Raw genomic sequence first — 17,450 nt, forward strand, 5'->3', positions numbered from 1 at the left:
TTATTTTCCTCTTAGTTTCTTTCAGCCCTAATTCATTCCTTAATTTATCTTTTTATAAAGTATTCATTTTTGTACATAACATCAAATCCTTTGTGAAATGAGGGAGGTAGGAGTTAAACTTCAGTTTAACTGTTTAGTTAGGTTTCTTCTCTGTTTACTAAGACAGAGAAGTAAATAATATATGACATAATATTTTTTCTGAAAGGAGGTTAAAACAAAGATTTAGCATGAAACTGGTTAACTTCAGTTATTTTAAGAAAGCATTTCATTCACTAACAATTCAGGATAAATGAAGTACTACTAGATATCAAGGATATGAACGGTAATCCTAAATAACCTCAGACAGAAGGATGATATGTTTCAGCTGGAAAAACCTAAACTGCCCCCACTGCTTGCTACTCTTCATCTATACCAGGCTCTCTGAAGCTGAAGGCCCAGCCCAGGTGTCCCTTTTGTCTATAACAGAATCTGCTCTCTCTGGTTCTTGACTTTTCCACTTTTTATGATACTATCTTTCTAAATATTCCATAAGGAAAGATAATCAAGAGTCAATCTTTTTCAAAAATGTGTTTATTAATCTTTTAACAAACAATTCTGCAGAAACTAAACGAACAATCTTTTAATTAAATCTAGATTCAACCCACTTTTCAATACTGAGCTGTCTATTGTTTAGAAAACATAATTTTCAAAATGTTTTATATTATATTAACAAACTTGTTCTTCACAACAATCAGATGACATAATTACAGCAGGTAGTATTATTCCCCACCTCAAAGATAAAGAAGCTAGGGCTCAGAAAGGTTACCTGTCTTACCCCAGATCAAAATCAATAGTTGAGTCTTAAGCCTATTGTGACTAAAACAGTTTCATTGTTTATTTCCAAAAAACATGCCACTTTGACTCATCTTTTATCTTTTCATCACAGTTGAAATGAATTACCAATTATGCTTTGTATATTCTAGAAGATATCAGGGGCATTAAAAAAAACAAACAAACCTTAGACCTTCTAAAAGGTCTATTGGAAAGAAAGACTAATAATGCATAAGTTTAACATGAAACAAACCACTATGGTTTATTAGAGTTACTAACAAACTGCTATGGAAATAACAGTGAGAATCACTATGAGTAATCTTGGGAAAGCTTTCTGGAAGAGATGACATTTCAGCCAGTCCTTAAGGGAGAGACAGGACTTCATCAACAAAACCAGGAGGACATTTAAGGCAAACAATGCTTGTACAGAGGCTCAAGAGGTTTTCTTATGTTTGGGGTCTGGCATATGGACTACTATGGCAAGAATGCAGATTACTGCAGGAAAAAACTGGCTCCAAAAGCAGACAGGCAACATTTTCTAGACTCTCTGATTTCTGGATAGGCAGTATAGTCACTGAGGTCTTTGAATAAGAAGGGAGCACGACAAGCAGGTGTCTTGTTGTCTGTGCCTTCAAGACCTCTAACTTTGGGAGCAGTGTATAAGGAGATGGGCAGGAGAAAGTAGGGAGATCCATCTGAAAACTACCAGTCGGGCAACAAGGGCCTGAAGTAAAAAGTGGAAAGCACAGAAATTTTACCAAAATCAATAAAACAGTTATTCATTCATTCATTCATTCATTCATTCATTCACTCAAAACATATTTAGTGACTGCCTACTGTGTGCCAGGCACTATAGATGCTTGGGATATAGCAATGAATAAAATAGCAAAAATTCCTGTCCTCAAGGAGCTTATATTCTATTGTAGGCCAACAGAAACTAATAAATATAACAAGTAAATTATGTTAGGTGCTGGGGGGGGGGGGGAAGCAAAGCCAGGAGGCAGACAGGGAGTGAATATACGGAAGGGAGGGTAAATTGCAATTTTAAATAGAGTGGTCAGGGTAGGCCTCATTGAAAAAGTAACATCAGAATGAAGATTTCACGTGAGGGAATTCCCCATGCAGACAAGAGTATTCCAGTCAGAAGAAACAGCCAAGTAAAGCCCCAAACGGGAAGTTGAGTGCTGTGTTCATGGAAAAGCCAAGAGGCCAGCGTGGCAGGAGAGTCACTCAGGAGAGCAGTGTCACAGTAGATCAGAGGTAGTGCAGCCAGGATATGTAGTCTTGTAGGCCCGTGTGAGGACTTAGGCTTCTACTCTGAGGAAAAGTGAAGTCTACTGGAGGTTTTGAATAGAGAAGTAACATGATCTATGTTATAAAATTATCACCGAGTTGGGAGACTAGATAATGAGACTGATGGACAGAGAGGAATCTCATTCGACTACAAGACTGGGAACCTGAACTGGCAGCACGAAGATACTACTGGGAGTGAAGAACAAGAGGAGGAAGAACAAACAAAAACATGATGATACAATGAAACTTGAACACACTATATGACCTTCCTTAGATTCTTAGAATTTTCTTTCAAACAACAGTTTTTTGTTTAGGTGGCACTTTTATGAAGTCAGGTTTCCAGCCTGGATAGTTAATAGTACCACCTGCTAAGATAGGCAATATGACAGAAGGTTTGGGAGAAAGACGAGTTTATTTTTGGATAGATTAAGAATGGGGTAACCTGACATGCTCAGGTAGAATATCCATCAAGGAGTCAGATACATGAATTTGTAATTTTCTTAGGAAGAAAGAGCTAAAGATAGAAATCTGGGAGTCATTAACACATAAGTGGAAAATATCTATGCAATATAGTTATCTCATTTCTCTTTAAAAAGTTTTTTACATATCTAAACAAATGTATATTACTTAGTCTAACCAAAGCCTTATGTATCTATACCTTGAAAACAAAAATCCTTCTTTACTGAATCTAGATATACCTACCAGTGCGTAACCCTCTTCATCTGATTCAGGCTGAGACAAATCAGATTCACTCCTCGATTTGATCAGTCTATAATTTGGACTTGCGTGGACTAGCCGGCTCTCTGCAGTAAGACTTTCACTCCTGTCTCATATGCACAAAGAAAAGTTTTTCGATTTGGGACTGTTAGTGAACATAAAATTGAATGGAACTAGCAGCATAGATAATACACACACAATGAGGAGTAATTATGTCCATTGGTGGGAAATCCTAACTAACTCTTGTCTAAGCACAAAGCCCTTCTCAATTACATCAAAATAATTTGCATGCCACTAAATTAGAGGCATGCACATAACCTCGTTATGTTTCTCAGCTACTGTTGTTTCATGTACGAAAAACTGAGCCTCCTCATTTACTCAGAAATCAGTATTACTCTTTACATTACTTTCAATTCATCCCAGTCAATTTGCAATTCTTCCTCGATGCCTGTGTTAATTTCAGAAGAATACACTAACTTTGAGAATAATCCATTTCCGTGCATAAAGTAACAAAGGGAGGAGAGTAATGTTTTAAGTTTCTAGTCAGTCCCACCTGGTCATAAGTCCACCCCCTTCAGAGGCACTTGTTGAAGGTTGCTGCAACTGTCCTTCTTCCCTTCGCTTCTGAAGCTCTTCGATCACAGGACTTACTCCTAATATTAAGAGGGCACACCGATGGATCACGGAGTTGCAGGCAGCAGTGTACACATCCTGACCCTCAGGAAGGTCTGTGCTGACCCTTCGCTCTTGCTGAGACTGAGGAGATGGATCATCAGCTCGAGCCCCAGACCCTGCCCCACTGTTCATTCTATCTCGATCTCGGCTACGAGCTACTTCACGGGCTGAGAGGAAACACTGAAAGATTTCTGTAACATGCAACACAAAAACAAGGTCTTAACACATGGGGAGAGAAGAGCAAAAAAAAAAAAAAAGAAAAAAAAATAACAATAAAAATAGTCAAAATGTTTGGACCAAAAACTTACTGAAAGAGGGAAAAATGGTTTTTTAGACATTAAATACAGCATAGTAATAACTAAGTTAAAATTATATCAAAAATACATGTAAAATATTAAACTTTTCATGAAAATCACAATAGGAAACACTCATGCTTTTACAGAATTTAGATTTGGTTGGTTTTTATTTCTCCTCTTATTTCTGAATTTGATCAGTGGTTTTCAAGTGTGGTCTTAGACCAGCAGCATCAACATCATCTGGGCACTTGATAGAAATGCAAATGATTGGGCCCATCCCAGACCTTCAAAATCAGCAGCTCTAGGCATGGGGCCAGCAGTCTGTGTCTTAATAAGCCATTCAGCTGATTCTAAAGTCCACAAAAGTTTGAGAAACACTGGATTAGATAAAAATAACTGCTTATATTCATGACCTTAGTACGAAAAATGTCAGGTTACAAAAAAAACCTGACATTGGTCAAAATTGAAGCTGCACTGGTTATAATGAAAAGGCCTCTTTTCCCTTCCAAATTCCATATAATATTTAACACCTACACTTTGCTGTATCTTGGACACATTCAATAATCACCACCACTAAAGGTCTTTGCTGAAACAGAATGCGGCTATAATATATGGCCAAGATTGCCTCCAGAGTCAAATGGCATCACCAGGAATGTCCACCTGATGCCGGCTCTTCCCAATTTATAAGCAAAAAGGCAGTGGGTATAACAAGGTTCCGATGCAGTGGTACATACTTCAGAACAGGAAAGCTTTTTTTTGCTCAAATATGAAGTGAAGAAGGTATTGTTAATGGGGAACCAAGGCAGAAAAGTTGGGAAAACACTAGATTCATCTGTTCATATAGAAGTATAAACTTTAAAATTGATCTGTGTATTTTATAGAATTATTATAATATTTTCATTATGCTGTTGAAATCCCTTATATCTCTAAAACCAAAGCAACAAATGCAGTCTAGAGATAGAAATCAGTTAAAGTAATTAAGAATGGACACTGGAATTTGGGACAGACCTGGTTTTAATTGCAGCTGCTACTAACTGTGGCCCTAGCCACATAATTTTGCCTCCTTAAACCTCAGTTTGCCCATCTTAAGAACAGGGTCACACTAGGACTCCTAAAACTGTTGCGCAGATTATGAGTTAATCCATGTGAAGCATTTGACTCAGTGCCCAGTATATAACAGGTGCTCAAAAACTGTGGCTAGTTTAAAAATTATTACTCCCCAGATGACTATTATGCTTTCTGTTACTATATTTGAGGGCTACACTTTGCTACTATTTTTTCCCTTTTGGCCTCTGCTTTCAGGAATTTCTAAGCTAAGTTTTAAGTTCAACCACAAAGTTCCCTCAGCCTAAGCTTTTAAAATAAAATTATTCTCCCTCCCCATCTCCAATCTCCTTTTCTTCATTTATCTTTTTCCTCTTGTTTTAATGGTTTTTGGTCTTGTTTTGAGCCACCCTCAAAATCATTTTTAGAAGTATCCAGAACACAAATAAACTGATAATAAAGTGTCAAATTGATTTATATATACAGACAATCCCAATAGCAAATGCATAGCTGGTCATAACATTTTAGGCTACAAAATGAACACAAGTTTTAACCAAAGTGAATACATTCTTTAACTTAAAATAGCCAAATCACTCGAGATAATAATGAATGTTTTAAAAGCTTTGATAGTTCTCTTTAAATATCTAAATGATTACCTTTAAAAACTACTGTAGCCTTGGAATATAAAAATATGAAAAGGGTATTTACCCAGTCAATAGTATTCTCATGTATATTTTTGCTCCCTACTGAAAATAGCAGTGTAGTCAGTGGGTAAAATTTATAATTGTAGAAGTTCTACATATGAAAATAATTGGGCTCTCCTAATAGGCATCGAAGGAGGCTCTCTCTTCCTCACCACACAGAAGCCAGCTAGACCAATGGACAACTCGGTGCCCCCCAGAGGACATACTTTGAGTGACCTTATCCAATGGCTCATGGGCGTCTTTCATGCATGAGACTCAGTGGAATGGGCATGGTTTCCAAAAGCCTGCTTCCAGAGCTTTTCAGGCCCAAACATGCAATTCAATAGCTTCAGAATGGAAGGAACTATGACAGTTTTCAGAGCTGAAATGTTAGCTAATGTAAATTCAGATCACCAGCAGAAGATCAGATCCTTTTAGAAAAAACTATACAGAAATTTTTGTCTTTCTCTTCCCTAGTCAGTTCCCCTACCAAAAAGAACAGCACGGCGTGTATCTGTAAAGTAAGGTGTGTACTCACTGCCAGCTGTCATCACTTCATGTTCCCGTTCTTCCTCCTCATCCTCTGGCTCCGGATGCCCCTCTTCCCGATCTCGCTCGGCTTGTTCCTCCATTTCAGCTTCTTCATCGATGGTTCGGGTAAATGAATGCTCCTGAGGATCAACATCTGCAGAGTCTTGGTTTTCTGAGATCTTAAAGAAATGATCAGAGTGACACTGAATATAGTTTTCAAAAACCGTGAAAAACTTCATTAAAACCTTGACTTTTTCACCATGGAAAATACTGCTAATATCAATAACAACACATGAATTTTACTACCAAAAAAAAAAAAAAAAAGACATACTAGATAAACCTGAAAAATTAGAAAGAACATATATACATAAAATATATACAGAGACACCTATACACTCTCTCTTCCTCAGTATTTTTATTATAATGTCATGCTATAAATTGATTTTTATATTGCTATTCAGTTGTAAATTCCTAGAGCTGCAATTTAAAATGAGTTAAGTATGGCACCAACAATAAAAGGTACTGAAAGAATATGAATTTTTATTCCATTAAGTCTCTCTCAAGTTATGTATGTTGTTACTACACTGTATAAATGTTTAATAATTCTAATTTAAAACAGTATACTTTTAAACTTTTTTTTTTTTTTTTGGTGAGAATATTTAAGTTCTACCCTCTAGCAAATTTCAATTATACAAATAGTATTGTTTTTCATTTTTTTCTTTACTTTGCCCTTGAAGAAACCAAAAATTAGCAATCTGGTAAAGACAATGTTAGTTTTATTTCCCACAATGGTTATGCTACCTAGCAGTCATCTAGAGGAAAGAGTCCTTACAACAGGTGCTAAGAGAGTCACAAATACCATAACAATCCTGTGACAGTACTATATCACTTCCCCGACAAATCTCAGTATAAGGCACAAATGAGAAATTTTAATGATAGCCTCAAGATGCATAATAAAAGTTATTCTGTGATTCACGGCCAGTGAATAACAAGAATTTAACAGAGAAGGGGATACTTCGTCAGACTCACACAATACATAAGTCATTATTCCCACACTATGAGTTTCAAATTTGAGCCTCAACAAAATGGCAAAGTGAAGCAAATGGAGTTTTAAGGTCACTAACAAATAGATCCACAAATATGAAATCAGGGCATGACAAAGGAATACTATAACACAAACACAGAGATAGAGTTTGATTTTTAAAAATCCAAGATCTTAATAATGGAGTGAATAGCAGCTAATATACAAAGAAAGCATTTCTGAAGGTGATGTATTTTACAGGCTTATACTTATAACTAAAAGATCATGTTATCAGGGTTACCAAGCACTTTAGAAGTTATCTCATTTTTGGTGCATGAGTTACTTCTGGAACATCCTTAATAAGAGGTTTCAATCTTTACCTCCAGTAGTGGACAACTCTAATACTAGAAGGTGTTTTTCCTTATATTCAGCTAACAATGATTCTCCATTCAGTTGTTACCCTTTAGTCCTACCTTTGCCCAAAGGTCTATTTCCTCTCCTACATACCGTGTTTCCCCGGAAATAAGACCTAGACGGACCCTGGGCTCTAATGTGCCTTTTGGAGCAAAAATTAATATAAGACCTGGTCTTATTTTACTATAATATAATATAATATAATATAATATAATATAATATAATATAATATAATATAATATAATATAATATAATACTGGATCATATATTAATTTTTGCTCCAAAAGACGCATTAGAGCCCATGGTCCTGCTAGGCCTTATTTTCGGGGAAACACAGTAGAAGCTCTTTAAGGCAGCTATCATGTGACTCCCCTTTGTTTTCACTTCTCTAGGCTAAACATTTTTGACATTTTCCAGTTCTTGTATGAGATGATTTTCGGACCCTTCGCCAATCCAAGGTAGTTTGTTAATGTCCCTCGTAAATTATTAACACCCCAAATTAAACAGAATAATTCAAATGTGGTCTGATCAGCATAAAATAAAGAAATATTAGTTCATATGAGATTTGGACAATTCAATTTGTACAGCCTAAGACTATATAAATTTTCTTAGCAGACATGTCATAACTGATAAGTGTGGCATGAAATAAACCCCAAATTTTATACTCGCCCAATTTTTCACTAGAAAAAGAACTACTCAACATTTATTGAACATCTGCAATAAGCAGGGTACTTTTTTTTTTTCCTGACATAAACCAATATGGAGCTCTCTCTCACAGCTTGCAGAAAAACATAGAAATGAACTGATTTTCAACTTTACCCATCTGTCTCGTGATGATGGCCTGGTTTGAATAAGTTCAAGGTTCTTGCAAGCAAGTAAACGACTTCGAACTTTGTACACACAACGGTACACTTCTGATAAGCTTTTACCAGGTTGATATCTAAAGAAAAAAAACAAAATAGAAAAGTTACCTAATTTCTAACATCATGAGAGCAAATATTTGTCTGAGGATAGTTTAAAGTTACTTACCGGCTTTCTCCACATGCTTGACTAAGTAAATTTGTGTGTTTCAGAAGAGCTGCAAGAACAAATCTGGACACAGTATCCAAAAGTGACTCATTACTTAAAGTTGCACTGTCCCAATCTGAAAATAAAAACGATTCATTGACATTTAAAAGGGCTCAGAAAACAGTTCAGAGGTAATTCTAATAGCTTTAGTAATCCAACACCTGAATGTTATAAGTTTTTTAAACAGTTATTTAACAAGTACACCTACTAGATCCCACATACTATTTCGTGTGCTAAGGATACGGCAGTGAACAAAACTAAGTTACTGATCTCACAGAGCTTATATCCTAGTTGAGGGGTAGCAGAGAGACAATAAATAAAAACATTAATATGACAGGTAAATGCTATAGAGAAAAATAAAACAGGGTAAGGAGAACAGGGATTCTGTACTGTGTGGGATTCCTATTTTATACAGGCTGGATTGGGAAGGTCTCTGATAAGGGTACAGTTGAGTAGACATCTAGGTGAAGGAGGGGAAGAAGTCACATAGATACAGTGTCCCCTCAGAAAAACTAATATAGAGGTCCCGATGTGGGTTCACAGAGGCCAGTGTGGCTGGAGCAAAGTGTGCATTCACAAGAGTGGTAAGTGACATAAGAAAGCTGGCTGGGACTAGATCACATAGAGCATTGCAGGCCATTGCAAGTGCTCTAGGTTTTACTCTGAGGGAAATGGCAAGCACAGTAGGCTTTAAACAGAAATATGACATGATCTGACTTGTGTTTTCAGAGACTCACTCTGATTGCTGAGTGGAACACTTCCTATAGGGATAGCAATAGCAGAAGTCATTATTGCAGTGATTCAGGTGAGAAATGGTGGGGGCTCAGACAAAAGTAGTACCCGTGAAGGTAGTGAGAAATGGTCAGATTTCATATGTATTCTGAAGGTAGAGCTGATAGGATTTGTTGATGGATCAGATGTGAGATTCTGAGAGAAGTCAATGTTGACTATAAATGTATTTAGAATGTGGTTGGCATTTACTGAGACAGGAAGAACACTTTTGGGGGATACAGAGCTAGAATCAGGAGTCCAGTTATAAATACTATCTATTAGATCTCTTGGTAGAGATATCAAGTAAACTAGTCAAGTGTGTATATGGTATTTGAAGCCATGAAAGGAGATATTGTGAATACATGTACATTTAAGTGGGTAAGAAATGAAACAATTGGACAGAAATTAGTACATGCAATAGAAAACCTAAATCACAGCATTAGATGATGAGAACTGGTCAGGAGCTTTCTTTCATGCCATATTAGCGTACCAGTACTATACTTTAAAAGTGCAGTACATTCAGTAGATTCCAAATGGGGGTGGGTTTACCATCTATTCCACTCTCAGAATGTCTGCTAGACATTCTGTTAATTTGACAGATTTAATGTGCTATTTAAAAACAAAACAAAAACACCCTTGGCAAGTATCAAGCCTCAAGTAAACTTTATTTGTTCTTAATCCTTTCTTAAACCTCCTACCTCAAGAGATAAAAATTTTACATCCTGGTTTTCTAGTCATTTCTGTATGCTAAGGTAAAAAATTAAGTTCAGATTTACCTATTTTACTGGTGAAAAAAAACTGACAATCTAAAGATTCCAGATTTAAGAAAGTCTTACGGCTTACAGAGGATCTTAAAATGACAGTCTGTATCACATACAAAATTTTTCCACATTCGGTTCTTGAGAAATCATCTGTTCTAAGGGACCGCTTGCTATTCTGATAACTATGACGACTTAAAATTAAACAGGACACCATTTCAAGGAGACTAACATTCAATTTAAAAAGCAAACTAAAGTAATACCCTTGCTGTGTTTCAAATTTAGCAGAGATTATCCTCCTATGCAATTTTTAAAGTAATCGGTTCTTTTAAAACACCTTCATTAAAGTTATGGTCATTTCATACCAAGTACTAAAGAATGTTTCCATTATCTAAGTATAAAAGTTAAGGATATAGTATATAAGCAATTCAGCAAATAGTGCCATACAATGAGTTTTTATTCAGAAAATACAACTTAGAATGTAAACTTTTTTCTCCTCATTACCATACTTTTGTAGCTCTGGTGGGAGTCAATATAATAGAATGAATAAAATAAATGAATGGTAAACTGGATGAGACTAAACTTTCAAAGGTTATCATCTCACCGGTGTTTTAAAGATCTGAATAATATGTATCTCCTTTCATTTTTATTATTCAAAATGAAAGACAATAAAAGCGACATTTGTATCACAGAAAGAAGAAAATCCATTTTCTGTGACGTTTTTATCACAGAAAGAAGAAAATCCAAAGAAATGGAGGGAAACTAAAGATAGGATAAGAAAATATAACATGGAAAAACAACTAGGGATATGTGATTCTGAACAATCCAGGTCACTGTTAAAAGGGAAAACATGGGAGCTAAAAAAAAAATCAGGTATATCCTTTGAAAACTTGTACATAAAATTAATTTTAGTAATTAAATATTAGAAACTAAAATACCACTACATACTTGCACAACACTTTACTACTAAACTTAATATTAATAGTACACCTTATTTCAAATTGATATCTTCACCAGCACTCTGAAGTAGGCAAGTTTTACAGAGGTGGAAAATGACCAGGCCTAGAGTTTAGACTCTTACATACACATCCTTTCAGTTCTGACACCAGGGCTTGCAAAGGGAAGAGATTCATTAACCTACTCTTATACTAAATCCATTAATACTGCATGGAATCTTCAGTAAAATGATTGCCTCTGGATTTATCTTTTATATAAATCTCAATTTTCCCAAGTGGGTTTGCTTCAAGTGGAATACATGTATCTATAAAAAAAACCTAGAGGGTAAAGGGGGTCAAATACATGGTGATGGAAGGAGAACTGACTCTGGGTGGTGAACACACAATGTGATATATAGGTGATGTATTACAGAATTGTACACTTGAAACCTATGTAATTTTACTAACCATTGTCACCCCAATAAATTTAATTAAAAAATAATAAAACACAAACTATACATATATATGTGTGTGTGTATATACATATATACTTAATATTAATAGTACACCATATATATATATATGTATATACACACACACATATATATGTAATATATGTAAATAGAAATCACAGGGGTCACCCTACGTTTTATAGAAAATACCCTAACTTAGGATATTTTCCACAAAGAGGAAAAATAAGGTTTTTAAAAATGTTATTTGTAAAATACCCTTTTCTATAAAAAATAGGGTGACCCCTGTGATTTCTATTTACATGTGTTACATATATATTAGTATTGTGAGCTATCTAAATATTTAACCCCCTTTACCCTCTTCATCTCACCTTTACTAACAGCATAATCCTGCATGCTGATCCAAAGACTTCGTGCAGGCTCTTTTGAACAACCCAATGCAAGGTCTACAAAGACAGCAATTTCAGGTCTCAATTTGTAATCAAAAGGTTTCTGTTCTTCATTTCCTGAAAGAGCTACTTCTAATAGGCAACTCATACATTTATCTAAAAAAAAATAAAAAAAAAAATTGTTCATGTTATTAATTTTAAACCTCATGAATTTTGGTGCTACAAATAAAATCTGACCACATTTATTTAATGCATAAGAAATGACACATTTCAAACCATTTTAAGTAGATGATACAAAGTTCTTTAATGTTTCTCAATTGAAGGTAGTATTATCACTTCCATCTCCTCCAGAAGAATCTGTGGCCAAATGTACCTCTCCAAGGAAGAGTTCTAGCATTTTGGTAGGCAGGGGCCTACACATGCACAACAGTCTTTTATAATAACAAAGAGCTCTCTTGTTTGAAATGGAATGATATCCTCTTTGAGAAACATGGGGCCACTGGGAAAGAGACTAGACAAGAATTTTATAGGCTTAAAGGAAAACAATCAGGTATGATTCAAGAGAGATCAAAGATACCATGAACAATTCCTCAATTGATGTTTACATTTGTTCAGATGTTTCCTAACTTTTCAATGGGACATTTGGAATTCAGAATTTATTTTCCATTTAAAAAACAAAACTCATAAATGATATGTTCTTGGGATAATACCAAAAGTCAATTTAACCCATAATATAACTGAATCATAAATTTATAAAGGCCAAACATCCTTTTCCTAATATTTGCAAGTATTTAAACATAAAGTGTAACATTTTAATAATTAATGATGTTATAATTTAAAAACTGAAAAATAAGAATAAAAACTGAAAGTGATTTTACTGGTACTAAAGGCCAGTTAACTGAGTAAAGAAAATATAACAGAAATATGAGGAAGGTAGAGATATAGATACTTTCTTCCTCAGGAGGAGATAAGGTAACAGAGTAACACTAACAGCACTGCAACCATCTTTATGATGTTAAATATCCCTTAAAAAAAACCATGATTTTACTTTTCTTGATACAACTGTATCATAAAGTACCAGCTTAGCATTCACTAGCCATGGCCAAAATCACCTTCTAGTTCATAAATGAAATAAAGAATATACATTCCTATATGGAAAAGAGGAAAATCTTCAATAGTTTTTCCTCATTCCATTCTCCAACCCTCCAACTCCAAAGTAGAATCTTTCTGTGATTTTTGTTTTTCCTCGTTTGAGATTCTCTTAGATTGAGGTTTCTCTTAAGACTTTCTTTCTTGGATACTCTCTGAGTCTCTTTCTCTTATCAGAGAAATAATGAATTTTAGATCTAGTATGACCACATAGGCTATCGAATCTAACTCACTATTTTAGGGATCAAAATTAGAGGCCCAGTGAGATTTAAGGACCAATCATAGATAAAACAACTAGATCATCTGTTTAGGAACTGGAGAAATCCTCATTTCCAGACAGTCTGCAAGTTAGCCTGCCAGCAAAGTAGACAAATGGGAGATGAGGCAGGAAAAAAGGAATCACCAAAGGTACGATCAATAGGGAGGAAAAAATAAGGAATCGTACATTGTAACATCAGCATGAAAGCAGGACAGGCTGGGTGGGAGGAGAACGACTACCACTCACATCTGAGAGGTGTCTGAGCACTAGTAGTCATGGTAGGTAAACGTATAGAGCTTTACTTTATATGAAGCAGTTGTATAACCTCCAGGTCCCAGAACAAAAGTAATCAAGCATTTCCCATTTTTTGAGTTAGATGACTTGCCCCACATGAGTGATAAATAATCACAGAGTGGGACCGGGCCCACATTTTCCTAGCTCAGGGACTCCTTCACTCACTACACAATACTGCCGGATTTAACTGTTTTTCTGAGTGCTCCAAGTTACAGTCTCAGGTCCCCTGCCCTGGTAATGCTGCATTTGTGTTCAGTTAGTTATCTACTGAGCAAGCCCAGAATAAGTGAAATCTCCACTGGATGTGTAAACACAAGCATGTATTTTAAATGTTGTAAAGAAGCGTATTACCTAACTGAGGGGTGTCCATCTCTACGCCGTCACTAAAAAGTGGTGTTTTCATCCAATATGCAGTGTCCTGTTCCTCTGGAGACAAAGGGGAGCCCTGAAGCATGCCACCAAGGCACCGCCCAATAAGGAGAGCAATTGTTCTTTCCAGATCCACAAGCCACACCCAGGACTGGGCAGGCTGAGGTAATGGCAGGCCAGCAGGGTCAATCAGTTCTGGCCCTCCTGAAGACAAAACCATTAGTAATTGCGCCTTTATCTGGTATTCAAGAGTCTCAAGCTTTCTCATTTCTATTGCACTGCAATAAGATATTGAAGCAGAATAATTTTACCAAGAAAACAAATTATAACGCTTTCTGTGTATTTTCTCTTTAGTAGGTTAATTTAAAACACATTCAGTAAGTTATGCTATCAAATAAAAATTTCCTTTATAAAATTAATTAATTTTAAGATAAAAATTAAAGCAGTATATGACGGAATTATCCCAAAGGATTCTATTTATATTCTTCATTATCCAGATCAAATTTCACCACCACGAGTGAGGCAGCTCATCCCTTCAAAATCAACACAAGAGTTAATCTAGCAAGATGATATTTAGTGCTATGTAATGCTTTTAAGGCCTGAATTGAGAATTGTCTTGTACTAAGATCCAGACCCATGCTTTCTTATTGAACATTTGTTTTTAAAAGTTCTTCACATTAAATAAAACAAAACATGCTTAGCCATAAAGATAAGAACAGATATCAAGGCTTTAAGAAGTTATAAGTGACTTGCCCAAGATCATACAGCCAAATTACTAGCAGAGCCAAGACTAAAATCTGGGTCTTTTTATGCATTAATCCAGGATTCTTTCAAAAAAAACATGTGACTTCACTTAAACTTCAAAGATTTTTAAGATTTCAGTAATGAAATTCCTTTGACAGCCTTAGGACAGATAGACTCCAGTGGAAAAACATATTGATGTATTCTAGACATGATATTTTAAGCTATATTCAACTGAATAGAATCAACATTTTATAAATTAAGAGTGAATTCAAGTGTCATGCCTAAAATCAGAATGCTATTTCCTATACAGTACCTAAAAAGAAAAACAGAAAAATAGTCCAAATTTCTACCTTTTGCATTTCAGCTATCTATATATCTAACCAAAATATAAAATACTTTATTGTCAAATAGATTCAAAACTAAAAATCTTTGCATTTAAGAAATAAAAGTTTTAATCAAATCAATCCACTGATGTAAAATGTATCATTATGCTGCTGGCTGAATTATGAAAGAATGCTTTATCATCCATTATAAGATGTATTCCAGTTTTAACCATGTCAAAATTTGAAAAAAAGTGTCTTGGAATCAATGAAATACACAATTCAAACCTGATGACCATATAAAGACCCTATTCATGACAGTTATATATGAGCAACTTAAGTTTTCTCATATCAGTGCCCTCTATAGACTGTGAGCTCTTAGAAGATAACAACTTTATCTTTTTCATTACATAAAACATCAAAGTGCCAGATATGATTTACCTGATGCATGTAAGAGGAACATATTCTCTCAAAAGCATTATCTGCTCTTTTACCATTTTTACTTACCATGAAGAGGCCACTGTAACTCCTGGTCTTCTAAAAGAGCGGCAGCTGGCAGGAGTCTATTAAGGCAATCAAGAGGTGGCAACAAGTCGAGGAGGTAACTCAATAAAGGCCGAGCCACGGACACGGGGAGTAACAGTAGGGAGTTAACAATTTGGCAGAGCATACTGCCTGCAGCGGAGACATATATCACATCTAGAAAGGGTAAGAAATTCAACATGGATCAATTGTTACAAACTTTAAAAAAAAACAACCCTAAGAAATACTATTTTAGCCTGAACTACTGTACACTAACTCAGTAACTCTTTGCTGAACACCTACCTGGTGTGATATTAGTATTTACTCACTTTCAGAAAGTGCCAACAACAGACACTTTGTGGGAAAGCATATACATCTCATGCCAACAAATTCAAAGGACTACAGCTGCTTTTCTTAAAATGCATTATGAATTTTTCATTCACAAATTTACCCTCACTTCTAGATTTACTCAAGAAATATTTATTGAGTACCTACAACATACTAAGCACTGTTCTAGGTGAAAGGGATAAAGCCATGAACAAAGAGCTAACAATTCCTGCCCTCGTGGTGCTTACATTTTAGTGAAGAAAGACTTTATGTTTTTTAAACCAAATTTACTTTTTAAAAAATTAAGATCACCTCAAAGCATCTATCTTTTTACTATCTGTATTGATTTTAAATCAATTTGGTTTCAATATTTCATTGGATTTGGGGACAGAGAGGCAGGGAGGATCATTCAGAGATGAGCTCAGTTTGAATGGATTAAATTTTAAATGCCAGTGCAACAATGAAATGGAAGTATCTATTAAGCAATGGTTTTCGTTTCTCAGCTTCTTTTTTTCAGTTGGGGATCTTCAGAAATGAACTGGTTTTGGACATACTGAATGTTAGTTGCCTTTGGGACAACCAAGAAAAGTAGGTAACTAGAGAGAGGCTCCAGTGTGAAAAACAAGTTCTCAGCTAGGTGCAAATATGGGGGTCAACATACACATGGTGGTTAAAGACAATGGGACCAGAAAAGATCACTCAGGGAGAAGAGGGTTGAGGGCAAAATTCAGAGGAGTTTATAGGAACCAACAAAAAACAGTGGTCAGAGAGATATGAGTAGAAACAGATCTATGACTACATAGAAACCTAGGAAAAAGAAAGCATTTCAAGAAGGAAAAAAGAACTGGAAAATGCTAAAGTAAAGAAATAGCAGTTAAAAATCTCATTTGATGGCATTTACAATTAATCTTTCTGAGTATGTATCATCTAATGCCTTAAAATTAGGCCTTTGTCATGCCAAGTAGCATCTTTTCAGATTAACCAGGTCAGTCACTGCTACCGTCACACGCAAACAAAGATGAAAGGGATCTTCAAAAAGGAGATTCAAGATCATTCCTATTCCACTCAGAGATTTCAGGCCTTCTTTCGGCTTTGGAAAGGCTAAGAACTCTTGCTTTACAACCACTGATTAAATCTGAAATCTAGCACCAAACACACCTCTTAATTTTTCTCCAACGCTGCCATTCCAAGGACTTTCTTTGAGCAAATTTGCAGAACGTGAATAAATATCTGTAGCATGAGGCAACAAGAGCTGAAGATGTTTATGAAGCAATGCCACACTGCTTGAGTTCTGAAGAAAAAATGTTGCTAAATTACTACTTTGAAAGATTCAAGGTACAAAAATATCATGGCTTAACCAAATATCTGCGTTTCAAGTTCCCTGAGAGACCACCATAAAAAGCAAAGAATCACATACCTCACTAATGTTATTGATATGGCAAAATGCCAGCAGTTGTTTCTGTAGTGAACACAGGAGTTCATGAAGATGAGCAGGCTGGCTGTTCTCTGAAGATGATGTTCCAAGCAGAAATTTATCACTATTCTTTTCTAGCTCTCCAAATGCTTGATCCTAAAATGATACATAAATGAA

The 17,450-nt window shown here is 35.5% G+C and overlaps 1 protein-coding gene across 18 annotated transcripts in view; it reads right to left on the reverse strand.

Moving 5' to 3' along the window:
- HERC1 (HECT and RLD domain containing E3 ubiquitin protein ligase family member 1) overlaps positions 1–17,450 on the reverse strand; it is a 171,354-nt gene that overhangs the window by 82,718 nt on the left and 71,186 nt on the right. For 11 of the 18 annotated variants that reach the window (XM_088797280.1, XM_088797278.1, XM_088797275.1 and 8 more), the window contains 10 exons: positions 17,277–17,429; positions 17,018–17,150; positions 15,518–15,709; positions 13,929–14,150; positions 11,858–12,031; positions 8,514–8,628; positions 8,304–8,424; positions 6,057–6,228; positions 3,374–3,713; positions 2,806–2,926 (listed from right to left, as the gene is read on the reverse strand). In XM_088797280.1, the coding sequence (XP_088653406.1) occupies positions 2,806–2,926; positions 3,374–3,713; positions 6,057–6,228; positions 8,304–8,424; positions 8,514–8,628; positions 11,858–12,031; positions 13,929–14,150; positions 15,518–15,709; positions 17,018–17,150; positions 17,277–17,429 (1,743 nt within the window). The remainder of the gene's footprint in view (positions 1–2,805; positions 2,927–3,373; positions 3,714–6,056; positions 6,229–8,303; positions 8,425–8,513; positions 8,629–11,857; positions 12,032–13,928; positions 14,151–15,517; positions 15,710–17,017; positions 17,151–17,276; positions 17,430–17,450) is intronic. The other 7 variants (XM_088797277.1, XM_088797273.1, XM_088797284.1 and 4 more) reach the window with 1 other exon arrangement.

Source organism: Rhinolophus sinicus, chromosome 3 (assembly GCF_057876585.1).
Source record: "Rhinolophus sinicus isolate RSI-liver-muscle chromosome 3, RSI-T2T, whole genome shotgun sequence".
In the NCBI taxonomy this organism is placed as follows: Eukaryota; Metazoa; Chordata; class Mammalia; order Chiroptera; family Rhinolophidae; genus Rhinolophus; species Rhinolophus sinicus.